The 21,187-nt window shown below is 37.2% G+C and overlaps 1 protein-coding gene across 10 annotated transcripts in view; it reads left to right on the forward strand.

The window, feature by feature from the left end:
• CABCOCO1 (ciliary associated calcium binding coiled-coil 1) overlaps positions 1-21,187 on the forward strand; it is a 227,662-nt gene that overhangs the window by 182,639 nt on the left and 23,836 nt on the right. For all 10 annotated transcript variants that reach the window (XM_065068612.1, XM_065068613.1, XM_065068611.1 and 7 more), the window contains 3 exons: positions 463-632; positions 3,741-3,885; positions 8,888-8,960. In XM_065068612.1, the coding sequence (XP_064924684.1) occupies positions 463-632; positions 3,741-3,885; positions 8,888-8,960 (388 nt within the window). The remainder of the gene's footprint in view (positions 1-462; positions 633-3,740; positions 3,886-8,887; positions 8,961-21,187) is intronic.

Consider the following 21,187-nt stretch of genomic DNA (forward strand, 5'->3'; position numbering starts at 1 on the left):
GAGGCTACATGAAAAGTAATCTTGAAAGGGAAGAAAGAACTTCTTAGTACTGTAAAACTACCTCAATCAGAGTGAAAGAATGGTAGAAGAAACTGGAGACTAATTGTTCCATTTCATCCTACAAACCCCTTCCTGAACAAACACTGATTTTTATCCGGGATTTTCAGTGTATTTATCTTCTTTTTTTATATATATGCTTTATATTTGTTATTTCATTAATCATATCTTAACATTTAAATAGTGTCTGTTGAAACCTGTAGGTGTTTACTTTTTTCAGTTGTCATGTCCTCTGTTTATAATCATTCATGCCTAGAAATTGATGTAGCTAAGTTCCAGGAACATGTATATGTATAATATAATAATAGTAAATATTATTGATATAACTACAAGCAGACTAAGTTAAACTTTGGAACCTATATTTTAGTTTTTAATTTTGTTATTTTACTCTGCAATTTCTTCCAGAAAGCTAGAAGAATATCTGAAGTTTAAACAATTAAAGACATCTTTGAAAGAAGCTATTTTGCTAGATTATTATACTGCGGGATTTTGTTGGGCTAAAGAAATGAACTTCAGTCTTATACAGCTCTCAGGATTCATGGATCTATTAAATTTCCTGTTGGAGAACCTCAGTGGTAAGTATAATTAAAAATGGTAAAATAAATATCTGAAGTGTAAGGTAGGAACATTTTCCAGTCATTTTAATAAAGCCATATTTAATTGCAAGTAATTGAAAAATGATTTCTTTTCCTCTTGAATGTTGGCATGTTGTATCTTGTACCTGAAAATAATTCTTATTGGCAGACATTAAACTTTCATTAGAGAGGACTGTAGTCTTTATAGCAGAATATCCCTCACTCTTTGTACAGTATGTGGTACAAAAGAGCCAGGTCCTGAAGAGACCTCATCTTTGCTATGGTAAAATAAATAATAATTACAGTAGAGTGAGAGCAAGGAGCTCCTAAACTCCAATTGCAGCTGTCTCGGTGACTGACTCACTGTAGCCCTGGGCACATTTCTCCGCTGTTTGAGGTATTCAGTACATCCTGTAGCATTACAGCAGGTGAATTACATTTATTTTATCCTTGGAGGTCAACTCTTAGGCAGCTTTCTATATAGCAAATACTGCACTTCTGGCACAAAATATATCGGTTAACTAAAGACTGGTGAGGGAAGTAAACTGGCATCACTGCTGAAGATGAAAAATGACAAGGAAAGGACTGTAGCTCCAGTGGCTACAAGGAAATTTGCAACAAAGCATGTAGCTTGGGTCTAGTGGGAACAAAATAGCCAGAAAAAATGGTAGCAGCCTCCTCTAAAACCCATTTTTCAGAGATCACAATGCTTACTTAACATTCACTTTGAAGGTGATTATGTCGAGAAAAGTCCATCCCAGAGGAAAAGCAAAAGGACTCAGTGGTTTCATTCAAAGAGAAGATGAATATTTAAAATCAAGCTCATAATAGTTATTATACTCTTTCATTGTAATTTAATTCAAGGGCCTTTCTGACTTGGAAGTTTGACAGAATATGTACGTGCTTTATGATCATTAGAATTCCAGTTGTCCTTCCTGTCTCCAATGAGAAAGTATCTTAACATATGCTAACTATATTAATATAACAATGGAGAAGAATGGAAACATGTCAGAAAGGAGTTTTATGAGACTGTGTGTAATGCATGTGTACTAGACAGGCTGGTAGCACAAGCGATGATTAAAGCTGACTGACATTTTTCAGGAATGTGATCTTAGTTGCATAAAGCTTTGCCAAACTTTAACTCTTTAAGCTGAAATTTTCCATGGCAGTGTCTGCCTCTGATTAGTATTTATATATAAAATTACAGCTAAAACAGTTCAATGGGCTTGCAGACAGAGGCTGTGGAAAAAAAAAATGTATTATTTGTTGCCCTTTTTACATAAAAGCTCTAATACCCCTATGCTTTGAAGTAAAGACATAAGGTTTGGCAAGTGAGTGTTGTGAATTTGCTTTTTGCTGTCCTGTGAAAATCCATTTGTATTTGGCTAAGATACATGGCTTTTAGGGAAAGAAAATGCAGTTTGTAAATGCTTACAGGAGAGTTCTTGTATTTTTTTCGCAGCTAAGTTCCCTGCATAATCCATCTTATAAAGTCTGCTGTAGCCCAGGGCTGAGATGAATTTCCTTGTAATTACTGTTTTCAGCTGGTGCAAGTTCCAAGGCAGAACATTTCAACTAAGAGCAAAATGCTAATGTCTTCTGCGTTAATGACTATTTCCTTTCCCTTCCTTACACTGGACCTGAGTGGCCTGCAGAACTGAGCTTTTTTTAACCAGAACAGCAAGGCTTGCATGGAGCAGGAATAATGGATTTAGAGTTGGAGGGTACTGGAAACTCATTTAGGGCTGGTAAAGGAGAGGGGGAAACTGAGGTTTGGAAACTGGAGTGTTCGGTTGACTGGGAACCAGAACTAATTACTTACGTGATTTGATTCATCTTCTATACATTGAGGGCAAAGGGCTCCTTACCTCCCCAAAGTGGAGTGAGAGCCTTTCTGAGAGAGGCGGCTGGGGCCGAACATGGTGTGCAGAGGAAAGCGAGAACTGGGACTAGGTGGTGACAGGCCGGGGTGTTGTGACTTCTCCTGACCTTCTGGCTTCACTTCCCTATGAGCTGTGATATTTCTGGTTCTCTCTCTCATTTCCCATGGCTTCCATTTCCTCCATATTCTCTGTATTTCTTTCTTGTTTCTTCAATTATGGTTATTTATATTGTGCTCCCTCCATTGCTGAAACCTGAGGTGAAATTTTCAGTGTTTTGATTGTTGTACCACTAAAGGACAAAACTATAAAGACTAGAATCTTGAAAGTTTTTTAATTTGTTTTGTGTACAAAGACCCAAGGAAGCAGACCAGTAGAGAATTAAAACAATAAGGAAAAGAAATCTATTTCACCACTGGTGGGTATTTCCTCATTTTCTACTCTAGGTTTTTTGGACTTAAAAAGAACAAGTAAATTGTGTATTCAAAACTTTTGTAAACCCCAGCATGGCTCTAGTGAAAGCACACACTGTGCAAACCAGAAAGATGAATCATTTCTTTTCAAAGGTTCAGTGAAGACTCTTATTTTTCAGATTTTCCTCTTTGTCAAGACAGTTAACAAAAATAATTTAAATTTTAATTCAAAGCTGCTTTGGTATTTGGTTTTGATTTTCAGGGTAAAGATGTAATTATCTGTTTGGGGGTGTGGGGTGTGCAAAATGTTTGATGATACATATGGAGTATTATGTATAATTATGTTTAATCAATTATGGCTGTAAGCACTTTTAAAAAATTAGTTATCCTTTTTAATATCTGTTCCCGTGTTACTGGTTTATATTGCAAGGACAATCTTTTACAATACATAAACAGTAGTAAATTTATTTTAAAGATAAACACAGTATGCATCTCAAATTTACATACTATTCTGCCTGTGTTTATCTCTGCATAAGTAAGAGACCAAGCTGTGGTATCTCAAATGTCCATTATTGTGATCCTTACATTGTGAGGGTAGATCAGTGATTTTGTGATGGAATTTTAATGCACACTTTATTGATAAGAATAATGGTGACACACAAAAATGTATGACTGTTGTTGCCTTTTAAGTTTCTACAAAGCTCATAATATAACTTCTTAAACTTCAGTAAGTCTTATAACTAAAATGGGTAAAAAAACCCACACCACCCTTTTCTGTTCATACTTCATTTTTGTTCTTCGGGATTGCTTTTCAGACAAACATATGTCCTTAGGAGATAATTTAAAAGAACTTGGAAGAGCAATGGCTGGAATAGGAGAAACTGATTCAGAAGGAAGTGGTGATTTGTATTTCTTCAGCATCGAGCAGGCCAAAGCAGTCATTGATTACTTGAATATCAGGTATTTCTGCAGGATCTATTGTTTCTTATTTGAATAATTTAATGTGGTGGGAAATTGGCTGATAAAATAAGTTAAAATTATTTAATTGGATATGTTCGTACTATGGCAATATACTGCACACACCTAGCTTTAAAACATTAGAAAGAAGAGAGAATATGCAAGTAGCAGTAAAGATCTGGTCTCAAATGTCAAAACCCAGGAAATAAATTTAGACTGGAAGTTTATCACAATGCAAGATTATGCTGAAAAGCTTCCTTCTGGGTTTTGTTTTGGGTGATAAAAGGGAAAGGGGAGAGTGCCGTATAGAGAATATTCTTGGTTTGCTTTTAAAACATTCTACTTTTAGATTCCAGTTGAAAAGAATCCTAGGTCTTGTAGTATTTATCTGGCCTTGAAAGCTGTAGAGGACTTTTATAGTGGTTTAAAGTTATGTGCTTTACAGAATTAAGGCTGCGGTCATATATAAGTCATAAAAAAGTTGCATTTTAAAGTCAGCAAAAGCTCAGCATCTAAATGAAAAGGTTTCATGACAGGTCTCAGCTCTAAACAGAGACACAGAAAGAGAGAAAACCAGCAGTAACTCAGTTATTTCTCTGAGAAAAAAAATAAGGGACTGATAGCAGCCAATCACACCTCTCCATGTAAAGTCTTCACTCTACAGTAAAGTACATTGAACTTTCTCCCCTGAGCTGCCACACTTAGGACAGTGGCTCTGCTCACATACCAGTGGTTCCACTACATGATGGCCAGAATGGTCCTCAAGCTGCTGTGTCACACATGAATGTTGGGGGCAAGGAGATGAGAAAAGGAAAAGGTACTATTGTAATATCGGCTCATACGTTGTGCAACATCTGCAACCTGCAGCCCCTTTTCTGACCTGCATAGGGATTAGAGAGAGAGATTTCGTGGCAGAGGGGCATAAAATTGAGTAAGGTCATGGCTGATCCATACATAGAATTGTTGGGAATTTTATGGCTGTTCTTTTGCTAGGAAAAGTTTAACACATCAAAGAGGATTTTTAGAATGTTTTCTTGGATGCAGAAAATAATTTCCTCTTGAAGACAGACAAAAATACTAGGATGGCTGATAGCCCTCCAGTTTAGGGTACTTGGATTGAGACTGGGGATTTAAACCCGTCACAGGTGCTTTCTCTTACAATTGGGCTATGAAGTTCGTCTCTTTCTCCAGTTCTCTAATTTTTTTCCTTTTGTTTCTTTTCCTTTGAAAATATAAAGAACTCCAGGTTCTCCCCAAATGAAATATGACCATCTCTTTACATCTCAAATTTCTGTAGTCAAGGCAAACCAACGCACTGCCAAGTACTAACCATAAACTAAAATAAAACTTGGCATTTAAGATGTCTCACTCAACTTCTTTTACTTCTCCCTTCTTGACTATGCCTTTTGTATATTTATTTGGAACAAATGTTCTTCCCAAATAGCATGTCTTTTAGCTTTTGTGTAAAGCATGTCTTTGTGTAAAGCATGTCTATAGCTTTTGTGTAATTTATGCTTTGAAAGGTATCTTGTCTAGGAAGTTATTCCTTCACAGTCGCAAGAATTTCATCCAAGAGATTAGGTGCTCCATCCTACTGCCACTGAGGTATTAACTGGGTGGGAATAAAATCAAGCCACAAGACTTTTGCAACAGAATGGTATTTTGGCCACCAAATATGTAGTTGTATGCTCAATTTATAATAAGTATCTGCTGTTGCAAGTCGGGGATATATGCACAGAAATGTGTCATATGTGTCTAGTTTATACAATCCATTATTCTAGTCATTTCGATTTTTTTTTTTTTCCTAAATAGGAACTGAGTCAGCACACTTGTTATGTGGGTGTGTTTTGAACTTCATGAACTCAGAAATAGGTTAACCGGTTTTATTGCAATTCATATTAATGTATTGCTTCAACATTTTTTTTCTTGTTCTTCACTTTTTTTTGTTTAATTTTAAATGATAGGCCTATCAGGTTTGGGGTTTTTTTTCTACTCATGATAGTATGACATGCTTTAGTTCAGATCACATTTTCACAGATGAGCTGTAAACCCGTGGGATTTATAGTGGAAATGGGGACAAATGCTTAACCATATTGGCACAGACTGTGCAGCAACTATAATGACACCTTCAGGTTTGGTGGAAGGTGACAGTTATCATCTTTTTATATTGTCTCCATGTGCAAACACATATCAGCGTAGCTCTTGACATTTTCTTTCAGGAAGCAGTGGAGCTAGAGAAATTTGTCATCGTTAATCACCTTCAGATTCTCGTATGACATCACAAGAGGGTCTATTCTTAACAATTTTACTTGTGTAAAATTATTTTTGTGGAATTGCTAAAAATGTTCATTAAGAATGTTTTAATTGTTTACAACAGATACAAACAAAAAAAAAAACACTTTATATAATGCCTGAGAGAAAAAAGAAAATTACACTGTTTTTTCTAAATAAATATTAGTGTTTCATTTGCATGATTTGATTTAAAGAGCATTAAATGGAGGAATTATTTCCTTGATATAGGATTGAGTATGCCAGGTTGAAATGTCAAAAGCAATGACTTCTGTTTTGGGGAATATTATAAATTATCTGTACCTGTAACATGGTCTGTAAAGAATATCCTAACACATTTAGAGGGAAAGGGAAAAAACTGGTTTTCAGGTGCTTTAGTCCTGGCTCCTGTCCAAAGCACTGGAATAGATAAAAGAAAAAAGTTTGAAATGTTATGTTCTGCCTGTGCAGTTAGGAAGATCTATATCTTATTTCTTGTGTGTCTGTGGTGTTTGTAAAATATTTTTTGTCTTTTTCAAATAATCCATGTTAGAATTTTACCAGATAATAGTTGTGTAAGTGAGGGGACGTGTATGTGTGTGTTCATAAACTGGTGTGAGTCATTTCTAGGCTGTCCTGAAGCCTGCTTCAACTTAACTTCTGTATGTCCACTGAAACATGGCACGAATTATTTGGTGAAGTACAGCAACAAAAATGCACTGCAAATGAAATGGCAAATATTGTAACAACTTAATTGCTTATGTGCTGTGAGTTTGAGGAAAGGGAACTTGCATTTTATGATAGGCAAATTTCTTATGCAAGTTGGTAAACACATTAGTTTTTTAACTAATGGTATTGCAATGACTGAATTAAATGTCACTGTAGAATAAAACTTTTATATGTCACTTAAGGAGCCAAATGTTCAATGAGGCTGCTGTAATACTTTCCACCAAATTAGGAGATGCATCTGTACAGATGTGCAAGAACATCTGCGCCCATTTGGGTAAAAATGAATTTGAAAGTGTCACAGGTGCGTGTGATTGACTGCTGGAAGATGTCCTGTCGTCCTGTCAGAGCCAGGCCATGCTGCTGGTTTAGTTTCCTAATTCCAAGCTGCTTTCACGGCTGGCAGAGCCACTGCTGTACCTCAGCGTCACCACTTGGACTCTGCTGATGCGGAGCAAATCGTCCCTGTCCGCAGCATTTCGTGTAACCTCTGCGACTGCCGCAGTGCCAGTGGCAGCGTGTAAGTGATTCAGGCATGGACAGTGAGCTAAAATATGTGCCGGGCATATGTCGCAAAGTATGACAGTCAGCAGCATGTGCCCCGCATCCACTCCGCAGCAGCATCCCCATTACCTCCCGGAGCCACGGGTGTATTTTGGGCACCTACGTGCCACCGCAGCAGCCTCTGGCTTTGCCCACAGTTGGCTGGTACCGGGTGGGAGAAAAGCCTGGGTGCCGTGGGGCCGGCGGGCAGGGGACACCTGCGGGGCTGCTCCTGGAGCCTGACAGTGCCATGTCTCAAAGGGCAGCCCATGCTGGGCTGCGTGGCCAGGCACCGGTATTATAAACACATTTTTGTGCCATTGACAGGGCATCCTGCAGCTGGTAGCAGTGTCTTTAGCATCAGCTGGATAATTATGTATGTTGGGTGTACTAGTGACTTCATAGACCTGTAGGAAAATTGAAGTTGGAAGGGACTTTTGGAGGCCACCTTGTCCAAAGCCCTCCTCACAGCAGGCCTCGGCGTTCCAGATGTGGCAAAGAGGCACTGCCATCCCAGTTAATGAAAAGAACCTGTGTCATGTCTTTAGCCGGAAAGCACAGGAACCAGTTACAGATGTTCCCTGCAAATATTGCTGTATCTTTCATGGGTACATCAGGTAGGAGTGTGATAAACTCTTGGAATCATTCTTCAACCTGGACTTGCTATGAAATCACAGAGCTATGTTTTAAATCATATGTCAAAATGACGTGACAGAAGCCAGAAGTTCTGTATCATGATTTTAAGAGAACGAGTAATTGTAACAGATGGACTGTGACAAACCAAACCTTTGATTAAACAAATGACATATCATTGATCATTAGGAAAGGAAACAAGGAAAATTATTTAAAACACGTGAAAAGGAAAGCCATGTATGTTTTAAGGAAGATAAATATTTCAAGCCAGTGAGAAAGTCTACTTAAAGTTACTTTTGTTGTAGTACGCAAAACTCTAGTGTGTCCATCTCTTTTTTTTTAGTTTTTCTTTGAGGAAATATTACATTGATTTTGAAACGTGACCTTGAGAGAATTAATGCTTCCATTCTTTCTTGTTTTGATGTTCCAAGACCAAACTTGCTTCCTGGACTGGCAGCCCATGCCAGAATCTGAAAGTTGATTTGGCTTTGTTTCATTCTTGTCGACCATTGCTGATAGTAAAGGCACAAGTATCCTGGTGATAAGCATTTCAGGAATTACGTTTTCCAGAATAGAACTTTGTCTTCTTGGAGTTCAATTTCATAACGACAAAGTGGATGTATTTTTAAGTATCATACTGTATTTTCTACAGCCATCTGATATTAAATCCTGTAAACTGAATATTCTGCATATTGTACCTGAAGTTAAACAACTGTTTCTTTTTAAAATTTGGAGGATTACCATGCTGGAATCTTAGTTTAACAGATTTTTTTTTATATTGTTACCTTTCCAAAGATTTATAGCTGTAATGGTACTATATGCTCTTGTTTTCCAGCTTATTTAAACACTATAAAGCATATGAATACCTCTTCCACAGTCCTGGAGAAGAATTTGTGATAAGTAATGAGGTAAGTCATTTATATAGATGGAACTCATTATGCAGAGTTATTTAATGAATGCGCCGTGGCATATGTTTTATATTGCTCAAAGCAACTTCATGTCAACATTACTGCATTACTAACGTAAAATGGCTGATTAAAGAATACAAGTTAGATGTTTTGATCCTCATATTCAAAATTAATTTTGGATTTCAAAAAAGTGTAAATGTATTGCTTGGTTAAGATGTTAGTTGTGTTAAATCAGGAATATTTTTGTGTATGCATTTATAAGCTGATGTATGTAATTTGAATTTCAATGCATGAGTCTGACTCTATTTTAAAATCAGCAATCAAAAATCGGAAAACGTTGTGTTCCAAGCCTAGTCTGACCACAGTCCTAACATTCGTGTGCGTGTGTACGTGCAGAGTTTCCTTTCTCATGTAGCCACCATCAGTTAATTATACTGACCATAAAGAAACACGCTAGAAATTCAGCATTTTGAAAACACTCAGTTAATAACAGTGAATTGGCTTGGCTGTAAGCTTTGTCATGTATTATAACTTATATGTGCAAAAATACACAGGAAAATACATGGATGCAGGATGTGGCCTTTGAGCAAACAGTTTCAATTCATCAAATAAACCTTCATTTGGCCTTACTGTGTGTTTTGAGGATATATGCTACAGTACTTTGAAAAGTATTTACATTTATAATTGATATTAGGAGATAGCTGGTTGCTCAGAGAGGCACAGTAGTGGATTTTTTTTGATGGCATTTATACTTTAGCTTATCAGTACACAGTGAAGTTAATGCACTGGAAAATTTTCTTTACACGTTACGCGGGTGGTTTGACTCTGTAAATGATGTGGGATAATTTATTCTCGTGTTGCTTTTAAATAGCCGTATTATAAAAAAGAAAGACTTCCTGACATGGATGTAAACATTTAGAAATTATTCTTATGATTTGTCAGGTGAGTTAATAATCCAACTATGATGAGATCAGTGACAAAAGTGTCCTTACATAATCAGGGCAGGACTTCAGCGGTTTTCTCTTAGGGTTGCTTTTTTATATTAGCTAGTTAAACCAATGGCTGGTTAGCACATTCTAATGGGTAAAATTATTTTTAACAAGGCTTTGATTAAGTAATTTCTCGTGTGTATCTTATCAGTTGCGGACTAGCTTGGAAGAAATGTCTTTGTGTTTTCTTAAAACCTATTTCTGGATGGCTGAGACGGGTGTGCTCTGTCCCAGCCATGGCACAGCAAGCTGGGCAGCCCCACCTCTGCTAAGAAGCGGCAGAAATGTGTTTCTGTTAATTACTTTGATGATGAACCATCAAAGGGACAAGTGCGATCTGCAATTATGACCATCGCAAAAACCTTCCTGACAATTTTTAGCCATAGCTCTTTTACGGTATTTCTTACCTATGCACCAGTCCAGTTTAATCCATCTGTTTTGTATTCTGAGTTCACAACAGAGAGTCTTTACTTTGTCCAGCCACGCTGCAGTGCCCAAGAAGATCAATACTTATATTCCTGTAGAATTTATTTTGATAGGGTGATACATTGTACTTCAATAAGTAACAGTTCAAAGCATTGAAACTACACATACAAATTTATGGCATTTATGGCGCTTGCTTTATGTGTTAAAAGGTGATGAGAGGTGAACCCGACATAGACTTGGAGCTCTTTTTCTACAACTTTGTTATATTTAGGCTGCTTATCCGCAAAGGAGAGCATTACCTGCTGCATTGGCCATCCCTGGCATGAGCAGCTCCAGCCCAGACAGGCGGTGGGTCCGGTGGGGTTTGGGGGTGCGGAGCCACGTGTTCTGCAGTGCATCTGCACAGGGGACAGCAAGGGGCAGCGGGCGGGCTGGGAAATCTGTGCTGAAGGGCCAACCGCTATCCTGCTGTGTAGATCAGTGTCTTACCAAAAAAAAAGCCCATGTAGACACACCCCAGCCCACAGCTCAATGTGATCCTTGCTTTAAGCTGAGTGCTGCTAATGTCTGAAAAGTTTTATTTTAGCTCCAGCGATAAAAGTCTGTACTTTTGGAATGGGGGACTGTAAATTGTAATGGCCAGATTTGCCCAAATAACAAGCACCATGGTGTTCCAAGTGTTCAATTACAGTATTATCTCCTTTTGCAAATGAAGACTTTGATACAAGTCAGTGAAATGACTTGCTTCAACTGCAATGATTTACTTTGACTGAAATGCCTTGCTTTGGCTCCGGGAGTAAATTTGTCCTTCACATTTGCTGAAAGCATTATCTACTAAATAAAAGTCCAACAGCCTAATGAGAAGACCTGCTTCTTTGAAAGAGATGCAGCTAAAACAAATAAAAGCAGCACTTAGTGTTGTGATGAATGTCCTTTTAGAGAAACTGCAGTATGTGTTTTCCAGAAAAATCTTATAGCTATGGATTGTAAACTCATTGGATTTTATTTTTTCTCTAGCACAGGCAATTATATGGTGTTCTCAATCAGGTTTCCTTTTTGATCTTTCACTGCAGTTATTTCCAAATGACCCTGTCATTTCCTGTGTAGAATAAAATCAGACAAGAAAAGGGAAATGACTCAAAACTCGGTTAGATTATGCATACAATATCTGTGGCCATGCCATTTAACAAAATTTAAGTTAGTTAAATGTGGCACATAATTAGTGGAGCTTCACAGTCTGATTAGTATTATGCGTTTGATGCAGCTTGCATAATAGAACCACCTTTGTAAAATATAGACCGTATTTAAGTGTTAAAAAAAAATAAAGTAACAAACGCCTGGATAATTCAAATATATCTTTACCTTGGTTAAAGCCTTTAAACCAAACTGCCTGAGGTGATCACATTGCCTAGGAAAAAAGGAGGTTAAAACTGAAAGACATGAATGCTTGGTTAGATGATAAAACACACATCATACATCTAACCTACTTTGGCAGTATTTAAAATTTAAAACTTGCCTTTCCAGCTATCAAACCCCTTACTTCTCCTTCATTCCAGATCTGCAAAGACCTATATATTATGTATGCATGAATACCTGTTAGAAAATATGATGGTACAAGGAATTACCGAGAAGTGTTAGGATTGCCAAGTAAATTCGTTGCATTTTTTTCTGTTACTATTATGAGCAGTTCCCCACATTTAGAATGATTGCAGAAGCAGCAGCGCTTTAGCTGTTTCATGGCTATGATCCAAAATAAAATGCATTTAGCACTAACATACCAGAGTTCTTCAGGATTATTGTTGTTAAAGATACTGTTTTTTCCCTTTGCCTGTTCCAGAGGTTTTACTCTGTAGCTGTGATTTAGTACACCTATATTAGCCTGCAATTTCAAAGAAAGCAAAAGGAGTACAAACTAAATCTTGATGTTCAGGGATTCAATGGAGAAATTCCTATTAACACATGTCAGATCTTATAACAAAGGTTTAAACTGTTAAGACATGTATTGTGTAGTTTTTATTCTTTTCTTTTTCTATATTCAGTAATTTATTTTGCTCTGATGATATATTACAGCACATCTTGTATATTTTTTTCTCACATTTACAAATTGTACCTTATACTGCAGTTTATGTTTTGCTGCTCTCTGTTGTGTATTTTTGGATGGAATGAGGCTAAGGTCTTTTGGGATTATGTCTGCTTTGAAACATTTCCTAATAAAAATAATGTGGTTGGTAAATCTAGTTTTATTCCTAGTTGCTTTAGCCAGCCTGATGGAGTAATCTGCTATTTTATGGCCCAGATGACTAGCTAAGTTTGACTTCTTGAAATAGTAGTGTACAATGTAATTTTCTTTAGAGATGTCATAGTGGGTCAGGTTGCAATAAAAATATCGAAGATTAAGTTTAATGGCAGTGCAGATTCAGTATTATAGCAGTCACTAGATATCATCCTCTGTACTTAGAGTTCCAAACCAGTTTCCATTAATGCCTTCTTTCCGTGTACTCCTTACTTTCTGAAACATTAAGCTTTTGGACTATGTCTGGTCTTTATCCAATTGTGGGTTGGGATTTGTTTTATTTTTTCAAAGATTGAACAAAATCCCTTCTGTGTTTGAATTAAGGGGAATAGGAAGAATATACTATTTGAAAGCTAATAAGGCTTTTTTGTTTTTCTGATGGCAAAGGACCTGAAGTCTTGGGACTTGACTTTGATATATAATCCTCATTAGGTGTTGCATATTTATATTGGTTGATCAATCATTGTTGCAACAAATTTGCTCAATGATTTCTTGAGAACTGCATTTTAAAGATGTAAGAAACCAGAACATTTCCATAAGCATATCAGTTCACACTAGAGAGCCTCATTCTCCGGCTAATGGCGTGTGTGCTTTTTGAAAGCTTGGAGGTTTCAGATATTTATAGTGCCTAAAAACCACTGAGTTGATTTTCTGTGGCTTTGTTTTGTAAATATCACCATGGCAAAGACATCGTGACTACTTTGAAGGAAATAAGAGCATAGGACTGGAAGGGACCTCTGCAATTGTCAGATCTAGTGCCATTTTCTCATGGGAAACCATATATAATCCTCCTCAGAAACTTGTCAAACTCCAGCTTAAAAAGTTATCTTCTTTGTCTTTGCTTTTCCAGTTAAAAAGCTGCCTTGGTGAGAGGTTTCTGTAATGGTTATAAAACTTCTGATTTCCAGTCTAAGTGTATTCATGACAAGCTCAGGTGTGTCTGTCCTTGTGCCAATTTGTGCTGGTATTGACCTTTAGTTATTGTTCCATCCCTAGTGGTTTTTTTTCTAGTGTATGAAGAGACAACAATCTTCTCATCAGCCTTCATTTAGCTAAGCTGGAAGAGCCTTCTCTAAGCTTTGTTTTTAAGGTAGGCTATGCTGGTTTTGGCTGGGACAGAGTTAATTTTTTTCACAGTAGCAAGTATGGGGCTGTGTTTTAGATCTGTGTAGCAAACAGTGTTGGTGACAAACTGATGTTTTAGTCGATGCTGAGCAGCACTTGCACAGAGCCAAGGCCTTTTCTGCTTCTCACACCACCCACCAGCGAGTGGGCTGGGGCCGCACAAGCAGTTGGGAGGGGACACAGCCGGACAGCTGACCCCAACTGACCAAAGGGTATTTCATACCATATGGCATCATGCTAGGTATATAAAGCTGGGGGAAGAAGAAAAAAGGGAGAGCATTCGAAGTGATGGTGTTTGTCTTCCCTAGTAACCGTTACATGTTATGGAGCCTGGCTTTTCTGGAGATGGCTGAGCATCTGCCTGCCCATGGGAAGTAGTGAATGAATCCCTTGTTTTGCTTTGCTTGTGGCTGCAGCTTTTGCTTTACTCGTTTAAACTGACTTTAAATCAACTCATGAGTGTCCTCACTTTTACCCTACCAATTCTCTCCCCCATCATCCTGAGGGGGAATGAGTGAGCGGCCGCATGGTGCTTAGTTGCTGGCTGGGGTTAAACCACGACATAGACTTTTAGTACCTGCATTCTTACATGTGTTCCAGCCTCTAGTCATCCTTCTGGCCTTTTTCTATAGTTGTTCCACTTTAAATCAGTTTTGTTTGGACATGTATGACCAAACTGATATAGTATTGATGCTGAGATAAAAGCAAGGACTTGTGCAATATCAATAAAGTTTTCTTGTTTTCTATGGGGAATAGCCTGCCTGAGAAGTCCTAGAATCATGTTTTCTGCTTGTATCATGTGGCTGTCTCATCATGGATCACTATTCTGCTTCTCCTTTATTACTGCATTTTCCAGCTGAGGTACTCCCGGTCCCCAGGAGGTTTAAAAAAAATTGTGTCCCCACACTGTCACCTCACAATTTGTTGTTGAATACAAGAGTGAATAGTCTTCAAGATCATTCAGTCCCATCTGTATGACATTCCTGTCTCTTTCTTTTCTTTTGTCTAGAAAATTAGTTATCTTATTAAATAAACTATGAAATGAGTCTGGCATCGTGTATCTTTGATAAACCAGTGTTGTGTTATATCCCATTTTTCTTTAATTTCCATGTCCTTTTTTATTTTTTTCCTTCAAAACATGTTCCTCAAGCCTTTACTGCTATGAAGATTAAAACTACAGCTTCAGAAGTTCATTATTTTACGATTATGAATGCTTAAAACTAGCAAACTGGTACTTGGTCTTTTGATGTCTGAGGGGAAATTTTTGATGTCTGCTACAGAAGTGTGTAGTATCCAAGATGGGCTTACTGTAGTAAGCAACTGGAGAGCCAGTGGGTTTTGTGACAAAAATCACTGATATCCAGTCTTTTGATCTTGAAGCTTGCCATGGCTGTAACCAGAGAGATCTTGAAGGACTTGTGATTAGTCTGTATGAAAAGTGGAGTCTGTTGGAATTGTATGCAGTATTACTTGAAATATTTTAAGCCTGTCTTGCACAGTAGAAACCAACCTTGTTTTTGAAAGGATTGTCTTTGGCATACCCTGTTGCCAGTAGTGGAGATGTGCTGACCTTTAGCAGGTTTTTTTGTATAGGTCACATGCTTATGGTCTTCCACGGCAATTTTAACATGACTGAATTTTGGTATTAATAGCTGAACTGTGCTGCCCTGAAAGCCAGTGAGAGCTCCAGACAGTTAGTGGAATTCATAAGCCAGTGCTGAGTACTTTTACAAATCTTGCTTTAGAGAATGATTGGCAAAATGTTTTTAAAATTCTTTTCTTAAGAAACATCAAATACAAAACAAACCTTCTTTTTAATTTAGTAACGTGCATGAAGTCATGAAAGTAAAAATTCAGGCAGGAAAAATGCCAAATAGCTGACATAGGCTATGCCTTCGGTATGCTGAGCACCGTGGTTCTGACCCAGACAGCGTTTAAACAAGTGCCTCCTTTTGAGCACTTGGGAACCTTTATTTCAATGGACTGACTCACATACACAGAGTTAAACTGCGAAGTGACTGAGGTCACATTGCTCAGCACCCTGGAGGATGAAAAGCTAAAGACACCAGAGCAAAAAAGATTTTGAAGCTCATCGTAACTTTTTATTTCATTTGTACAGTTGACAAAGCATCACGTTTTTTGACTGCTTGATGTTAAATAACAGAGAGAGGAAAATAAATTGAACTGTTGGCAATAAAACATTTCTGGAACTGTGCAAGAATTAATATATACACAGATGTGCTCTCTGAGTTTTTAATTATTTATTTAGAAAGTGGCTTGATTTCTGTATGCGTGTGTTTGTGTATGTAAACATACATAGTTCTGCTAACAGGAGTAATGGCTTATTTATTTGCTGGAATGCAAGTCAGCTAGAAATGGTGGACTTTGACTGGAAGGACAGACTGAATATTAATGGCAGCATATTTCTGCTATTCATCTGAATGTTGTAAGATCCAAATGACTAAGCGCTGTATCAGGAAACTATTGCACATGTTTTAAAATATTTATCAATCAGTACGTAAATTTTCACAGAATCACAGAATGGTTGGGGTTTGAAGAGACCTCTGGAGATCATCTAGTCCAACCCACCCTTACATTTTAATGGAACGCAATGAGATTGGCAGAAATTTATTGACTTGGGGAAATTTTAAAGCCATTAAGCAAAGTACCTGAAGGTAGACTACTAGTATATGAATTTTGGGGTTTTTTTCTAGTATTCCTGAATAGCTTACTCTTTTGATGCCCTTTGGAAGTTCTTGTTTCGCTTGACCAGCATAAAGCCAAATAATTGGAGCTGAGCAAAGATCAGTAATTATTTTTTTTTTTTCATAGAAGATTCTGAGATTTTTGTAGTTTGATTTAATTCCAGTTTAAAAGAATAAATGAACTTTTTAACAGAACTGCTATGCTTACATGTCTCTGTTAAAACTCCTTCACTCCAAAGCAGACCTCTTGAAGATGGTTTTGGAGCCCAAGCCCCATCCTGGCACCATACAGAGTACTTGGCTCTGCTGGAGCAAGGTCCACGTGATTCTGGGGTCTGCAATCTGCCCCCAGCTGTTCATAAGATATGTTTTTGGGGAGTCAGGAATCTGGAAAGCAGATTGCTAGGTCAGCCAGCATGGCAAACTGTGTCAACTTTGTAAGTAGGCTGGTGAGAACCAGATAGGCGGCTGCTGGCATGTTGATAGAAAGTAATTTGCCAACTCCATCCTAATTTTTTAGGTAGTTCAAAGAATAACATTTGTAAGGAATCTGACAAAAAATAAAAGAGACATATTTTATTTGAATTATCCTGGTATGTCCACTGCAGAACAATACTATTTTTTGTTAAACTCTTCCATGTAACATAGCATGGGTCAAGGAGTTATTCAAGAAAGCACTGTGTTTCATTTATATTTTGCTGGTTCACATTTAGCTTTTTTTGTTTGTTTTTTCAATTGTTTGCCAGCAGGTACCACTTGGGTCCTTGCTGGTCCAGTGAGACTTACATGAGACTGGTTTGCCAGAGCAGTTGGTGTATTTCCATAATTTTCAGCATCATTTTTGTTAATTAGCAGACAGAGATCCGTGAACTATTTTGTGCCCCCTACCTCTGTCTGTAGCTTTTCATCATTTTAAAGATTAAATAGTATTTATAAAAGTATCTGTGGAATGGACAAGTGATGTGATATTTCATGGGAATATATCCCCATGGGTGAATATTTATGTATCGAATTCATACATCTTGTGACCTTATGTTATGCATAACATGTTGACATATGTATAAACAGCATGTCATTTCTTTACTGTGAAGTTTTATAATCAATATACGATTTTATAAATTTTTATCCATTTAGTTGGTGTTATGAGGAACAATGTATTTGAAGTTTAAATAACGGATAAGTTTTGCAATCCTTTAAAGTCCCTTTTTAAAATGCACCAGAACATTTGTATATTTTCTAATTTCACCTTGGATTTTACAACTTGTCATAAGATACAATATAAAGTAGTTTTACTGAACATTGAATCTGATGTATTTGAATATTTAATTCATAAAACATTATTTTGGTTTCCTATAAATATGCTAAGCTCAGCAAAATGTGGTGTTACTAATTAGAAATCTGAGTTTTATAGGATGTCTGGTTGGTATGTGAGGTAACTTATATTGCTACTTAGGCTTACATGTAATAAACCTTAGCTAGGAAAATTGTTTAAATTTCAAAGAAAAGATAATAAATAAAATGAGGGCATAGAATATTAATGTGAACTGTGCCTTTATTTTGTTAAAGCATTCAAAGTTAAATAGTGGTGGTCTGTTAACAATCTAGGGCTATTTGGCAAGTCTTTAAACTTACTCAATAATCAAAACATAAAAGGACAATGGAAACTTTTCACAATAAAAGAAAAAGGAGTTGAGTACAGAAACCAAACAAATTATTCTCTGCTTTTTCTTGGTAAGGAGGTGAACTTTATAGGAAGGGCAGCAAGCTCTGAGTTCGGGTTGCTTTTTCCTGTCTTTGTTATAAATTACATCTGTCTGTGAAGAATCCTCTCCAGTTACTTTGTGCTTCATGGCTACAAGGGAGCTGTGCACGTCGATCTGGAATGGAGAGGAGAAAGACAGACTGCGGGAGCCTTCTTGTCATTTTACTGGTGGTTTTTTTTCACTTAGGGAATGGCAGTTCTTCACATTAATTTGCCTTGCTTATTAAATATACTGATGGATAAAATTCCTAAGATCCCAGCTGTGTAAATAGATTATTAACAAAACAACTGTTTTCTTCTGTGTTTGTATTATTTGTTCTTTGTAGCTTGCTAGACTTTTGGAAGAGTTCAACACCATTTAGGTTCAGCTTAATCATTTACAATGTTTTTATTAGGGCTTAAATGAGGAAAACATTTAGCAAAGAGATGGACTTTATCCAAAGCATAATGCTTTCATGAGACTCTGAATGCACTGCAACAATATTATGAAGCACCAGAAATATGGGAAGAAGCTACCAAATGGTGCTGGAAAGAGAGTCATCTTCTTAGGCTTAGTGTGCTCTTCACATCCTCCTTTCCCTGGGCCTGGTGAGCACCTAAAGAGAAGCAGCTGAGGAAGCCCAGGTGCAGGCAGGAAAGAAGGGACCATGACCAAGTTCCTATACTATTTCATTCCCCATTTGATCCCGAAGCAGGAGTCATCGACAGGTTGCCAGAGGCAGAGCAGAGAAGGACATTTTATCCTTCCAATCAGCGTGGGCTGATGACCAGGTCCCACCAGCTCCAGCCCACTGAGCTTCGCTCTCTCTTCTGCCTCTATTTTAGCAAATAGGTTCCTACCTGGAACTTTCATCCACCTTAACTAACCTTGCGCTTTGGGAGTCTCTCTCCAATCCACTGCATTGCTTACAGAAGCTAAAATCTCATTGTGTATTTCCCGCTGTTGCACTCAGAAAAAACCAACATCAAATAGATGGACTGTATTGCGTCTCCTCAAGTTGGGCTTGAAAAGACAGTAGTTAGAGTCTTAGAGTATTTCATGATTAAGACTATTATTTGAAGTATTTTATGGTTTGGCTTCATGTTACAGTGTTGAAAATTTGGAGTGAATTCCTCCTGAGTCTCCTCTTGACCAACTTAAACAGTTGAGGAAGAATGCTTAATTGTTTATATCTAATGTTTACTTGTCCTTAATTGTAAGAGCGGGCAGAATCTTTGGCTGATCTTAAGACACTAAGGTGGTATTTGTATGAACTTTATTTGCCTTATTTTTTTTCTCCAGACTGATTTCACTCTCAAAATTGTCTTTGTCTCAGACTGCAATGCCTATGCCAGAGCCTGCATAGGTTCTGCCGAGTTGCACTGCAGATGATGCTTTGTCCAGGGTAAAACCTAAGCAAATATGGATGTTTTCAGCTGAAATACATTAGTACTGTGCTCTCCACTTTTCATGGTGAGTGGTCCTTCTGGTGTTTTTTGTTGGCTCTATAAGAATCCATCAATATTGTAAAAACATGTTGCAGAAAATATTGTTACTGCTCTCACAGCATGAAACATTTTGCATTAATTACATGCTAAGACATGTATTGCCCTATGTTCTTAGTGTTAGAATTCATGTGCTTGGTGAAAGTTTTGTTGTCTCTTTGTTCTATTTAAACAACTACACAAGAATATCTTCTGTGCAGTTGCTCTGTACTTTATTTTGTGCATATCAAATTTGCCTTGTCAATACAGTCTAAGGAAGTGGCATACATTCTAAGTGATAAAGATGAATGTTGTGCTTCATTTATGGCTAGGCCATGCAAATATGGTCTCGGAGTTGTGAAAACATCCCATGCTTGAGAAGTTTTGGATTCTGGATTGATCCAGACTGTTAGCAAGTTCCAGGCACTAGTGGGCTGTAATTCAGGTCCATATCTTTAGATTTGCTGAGTGTTATGTGTTGTGAATAGATTTACAATACATGTAACCATTGACAATGTGTGTAGATTCCATGTATTATTCTTGTTTAATAAAACACAGGAGTGATAGGAGTGTTCCTTATAGCTTATTCTACTTTTAATATCTACCTAACATTCTCTCAGGCTTTTTCTTAGTATTAATTCTGTATTCATGACACCCATTTATCATTTTCATCTCTGTCTGTTATACATTTAAGATTCTTCATTATTTTCTTTTGTTCTAAGGAAAATACTTTGCCAGTTTTTTGTATTCTTCGAGAGTTAGGATGTGGTTGAAGGTTTACATTTGGAGAAATATTAAATTACCAGTAATGAACATATTTCAGATGAAGTAATTAAAGATTTTACCCTCACTTAGGCTTGTTCCAGGAGACTATTTTCAATTTTTAGCATTATGGTTGTCCCTGCAGGCCCAGATTAAAAGAAAGTGAGGGCTAGAGGCTAAGTTGATGACTTCTTATTTTCCTTTTTTCTTTGTCTTTTTTCTTTTAAGACCTACCAGTGATACATTGTGGTACACTCTGCTGGATTTCCAAAAACATCATTATGTTTCTGTCCATTTTGAGAATGACCTCTTGAGTCTATTTATAGGTGCATGCATGCTTGTATGTAATTCAGTACTAAACCATTTGTATCTGTTTAATAATCACATTTTGTTTGAGGAATCAAGAAATTGTCAAGATGGAAGTAAGGAGCCAAACATTACTCATTTTGCCAGGACAGAGATTTTATCTTTCGTCCCTCCCTCCTTGCTGTGCTTGCAAATATAGGTCTCTGAGTTACTGAGTGTAAAAACAATATCCTTTTCTTTGCAACCCTGGCACAGCAAAACACAATAGGAGAAGACAGGATTTCAGTCTTATCTCTGTGTTTCCTAACTACTGCTGGTTTGACTTCAGTTCCTACTCTTGTTATTCATACTGTTTTTATTGCAGTGTACTTAATTGTCTCTTTGTTCTGATCAGT

Source organism: Columba livia, chromosome 6 (assembly GCF_036013475.1).
Source record: "Columba livia isolate bColLiv1 breed racing homer chromosome 6, bColLiv1.pat.W.v2, whole genome shotgun sequence".
Taxonomy (NCBI): Eukaryota; Metazoa; Chordata; class Aves; order Columbiformes; family Columbidae; genus Columba; species Columba livia.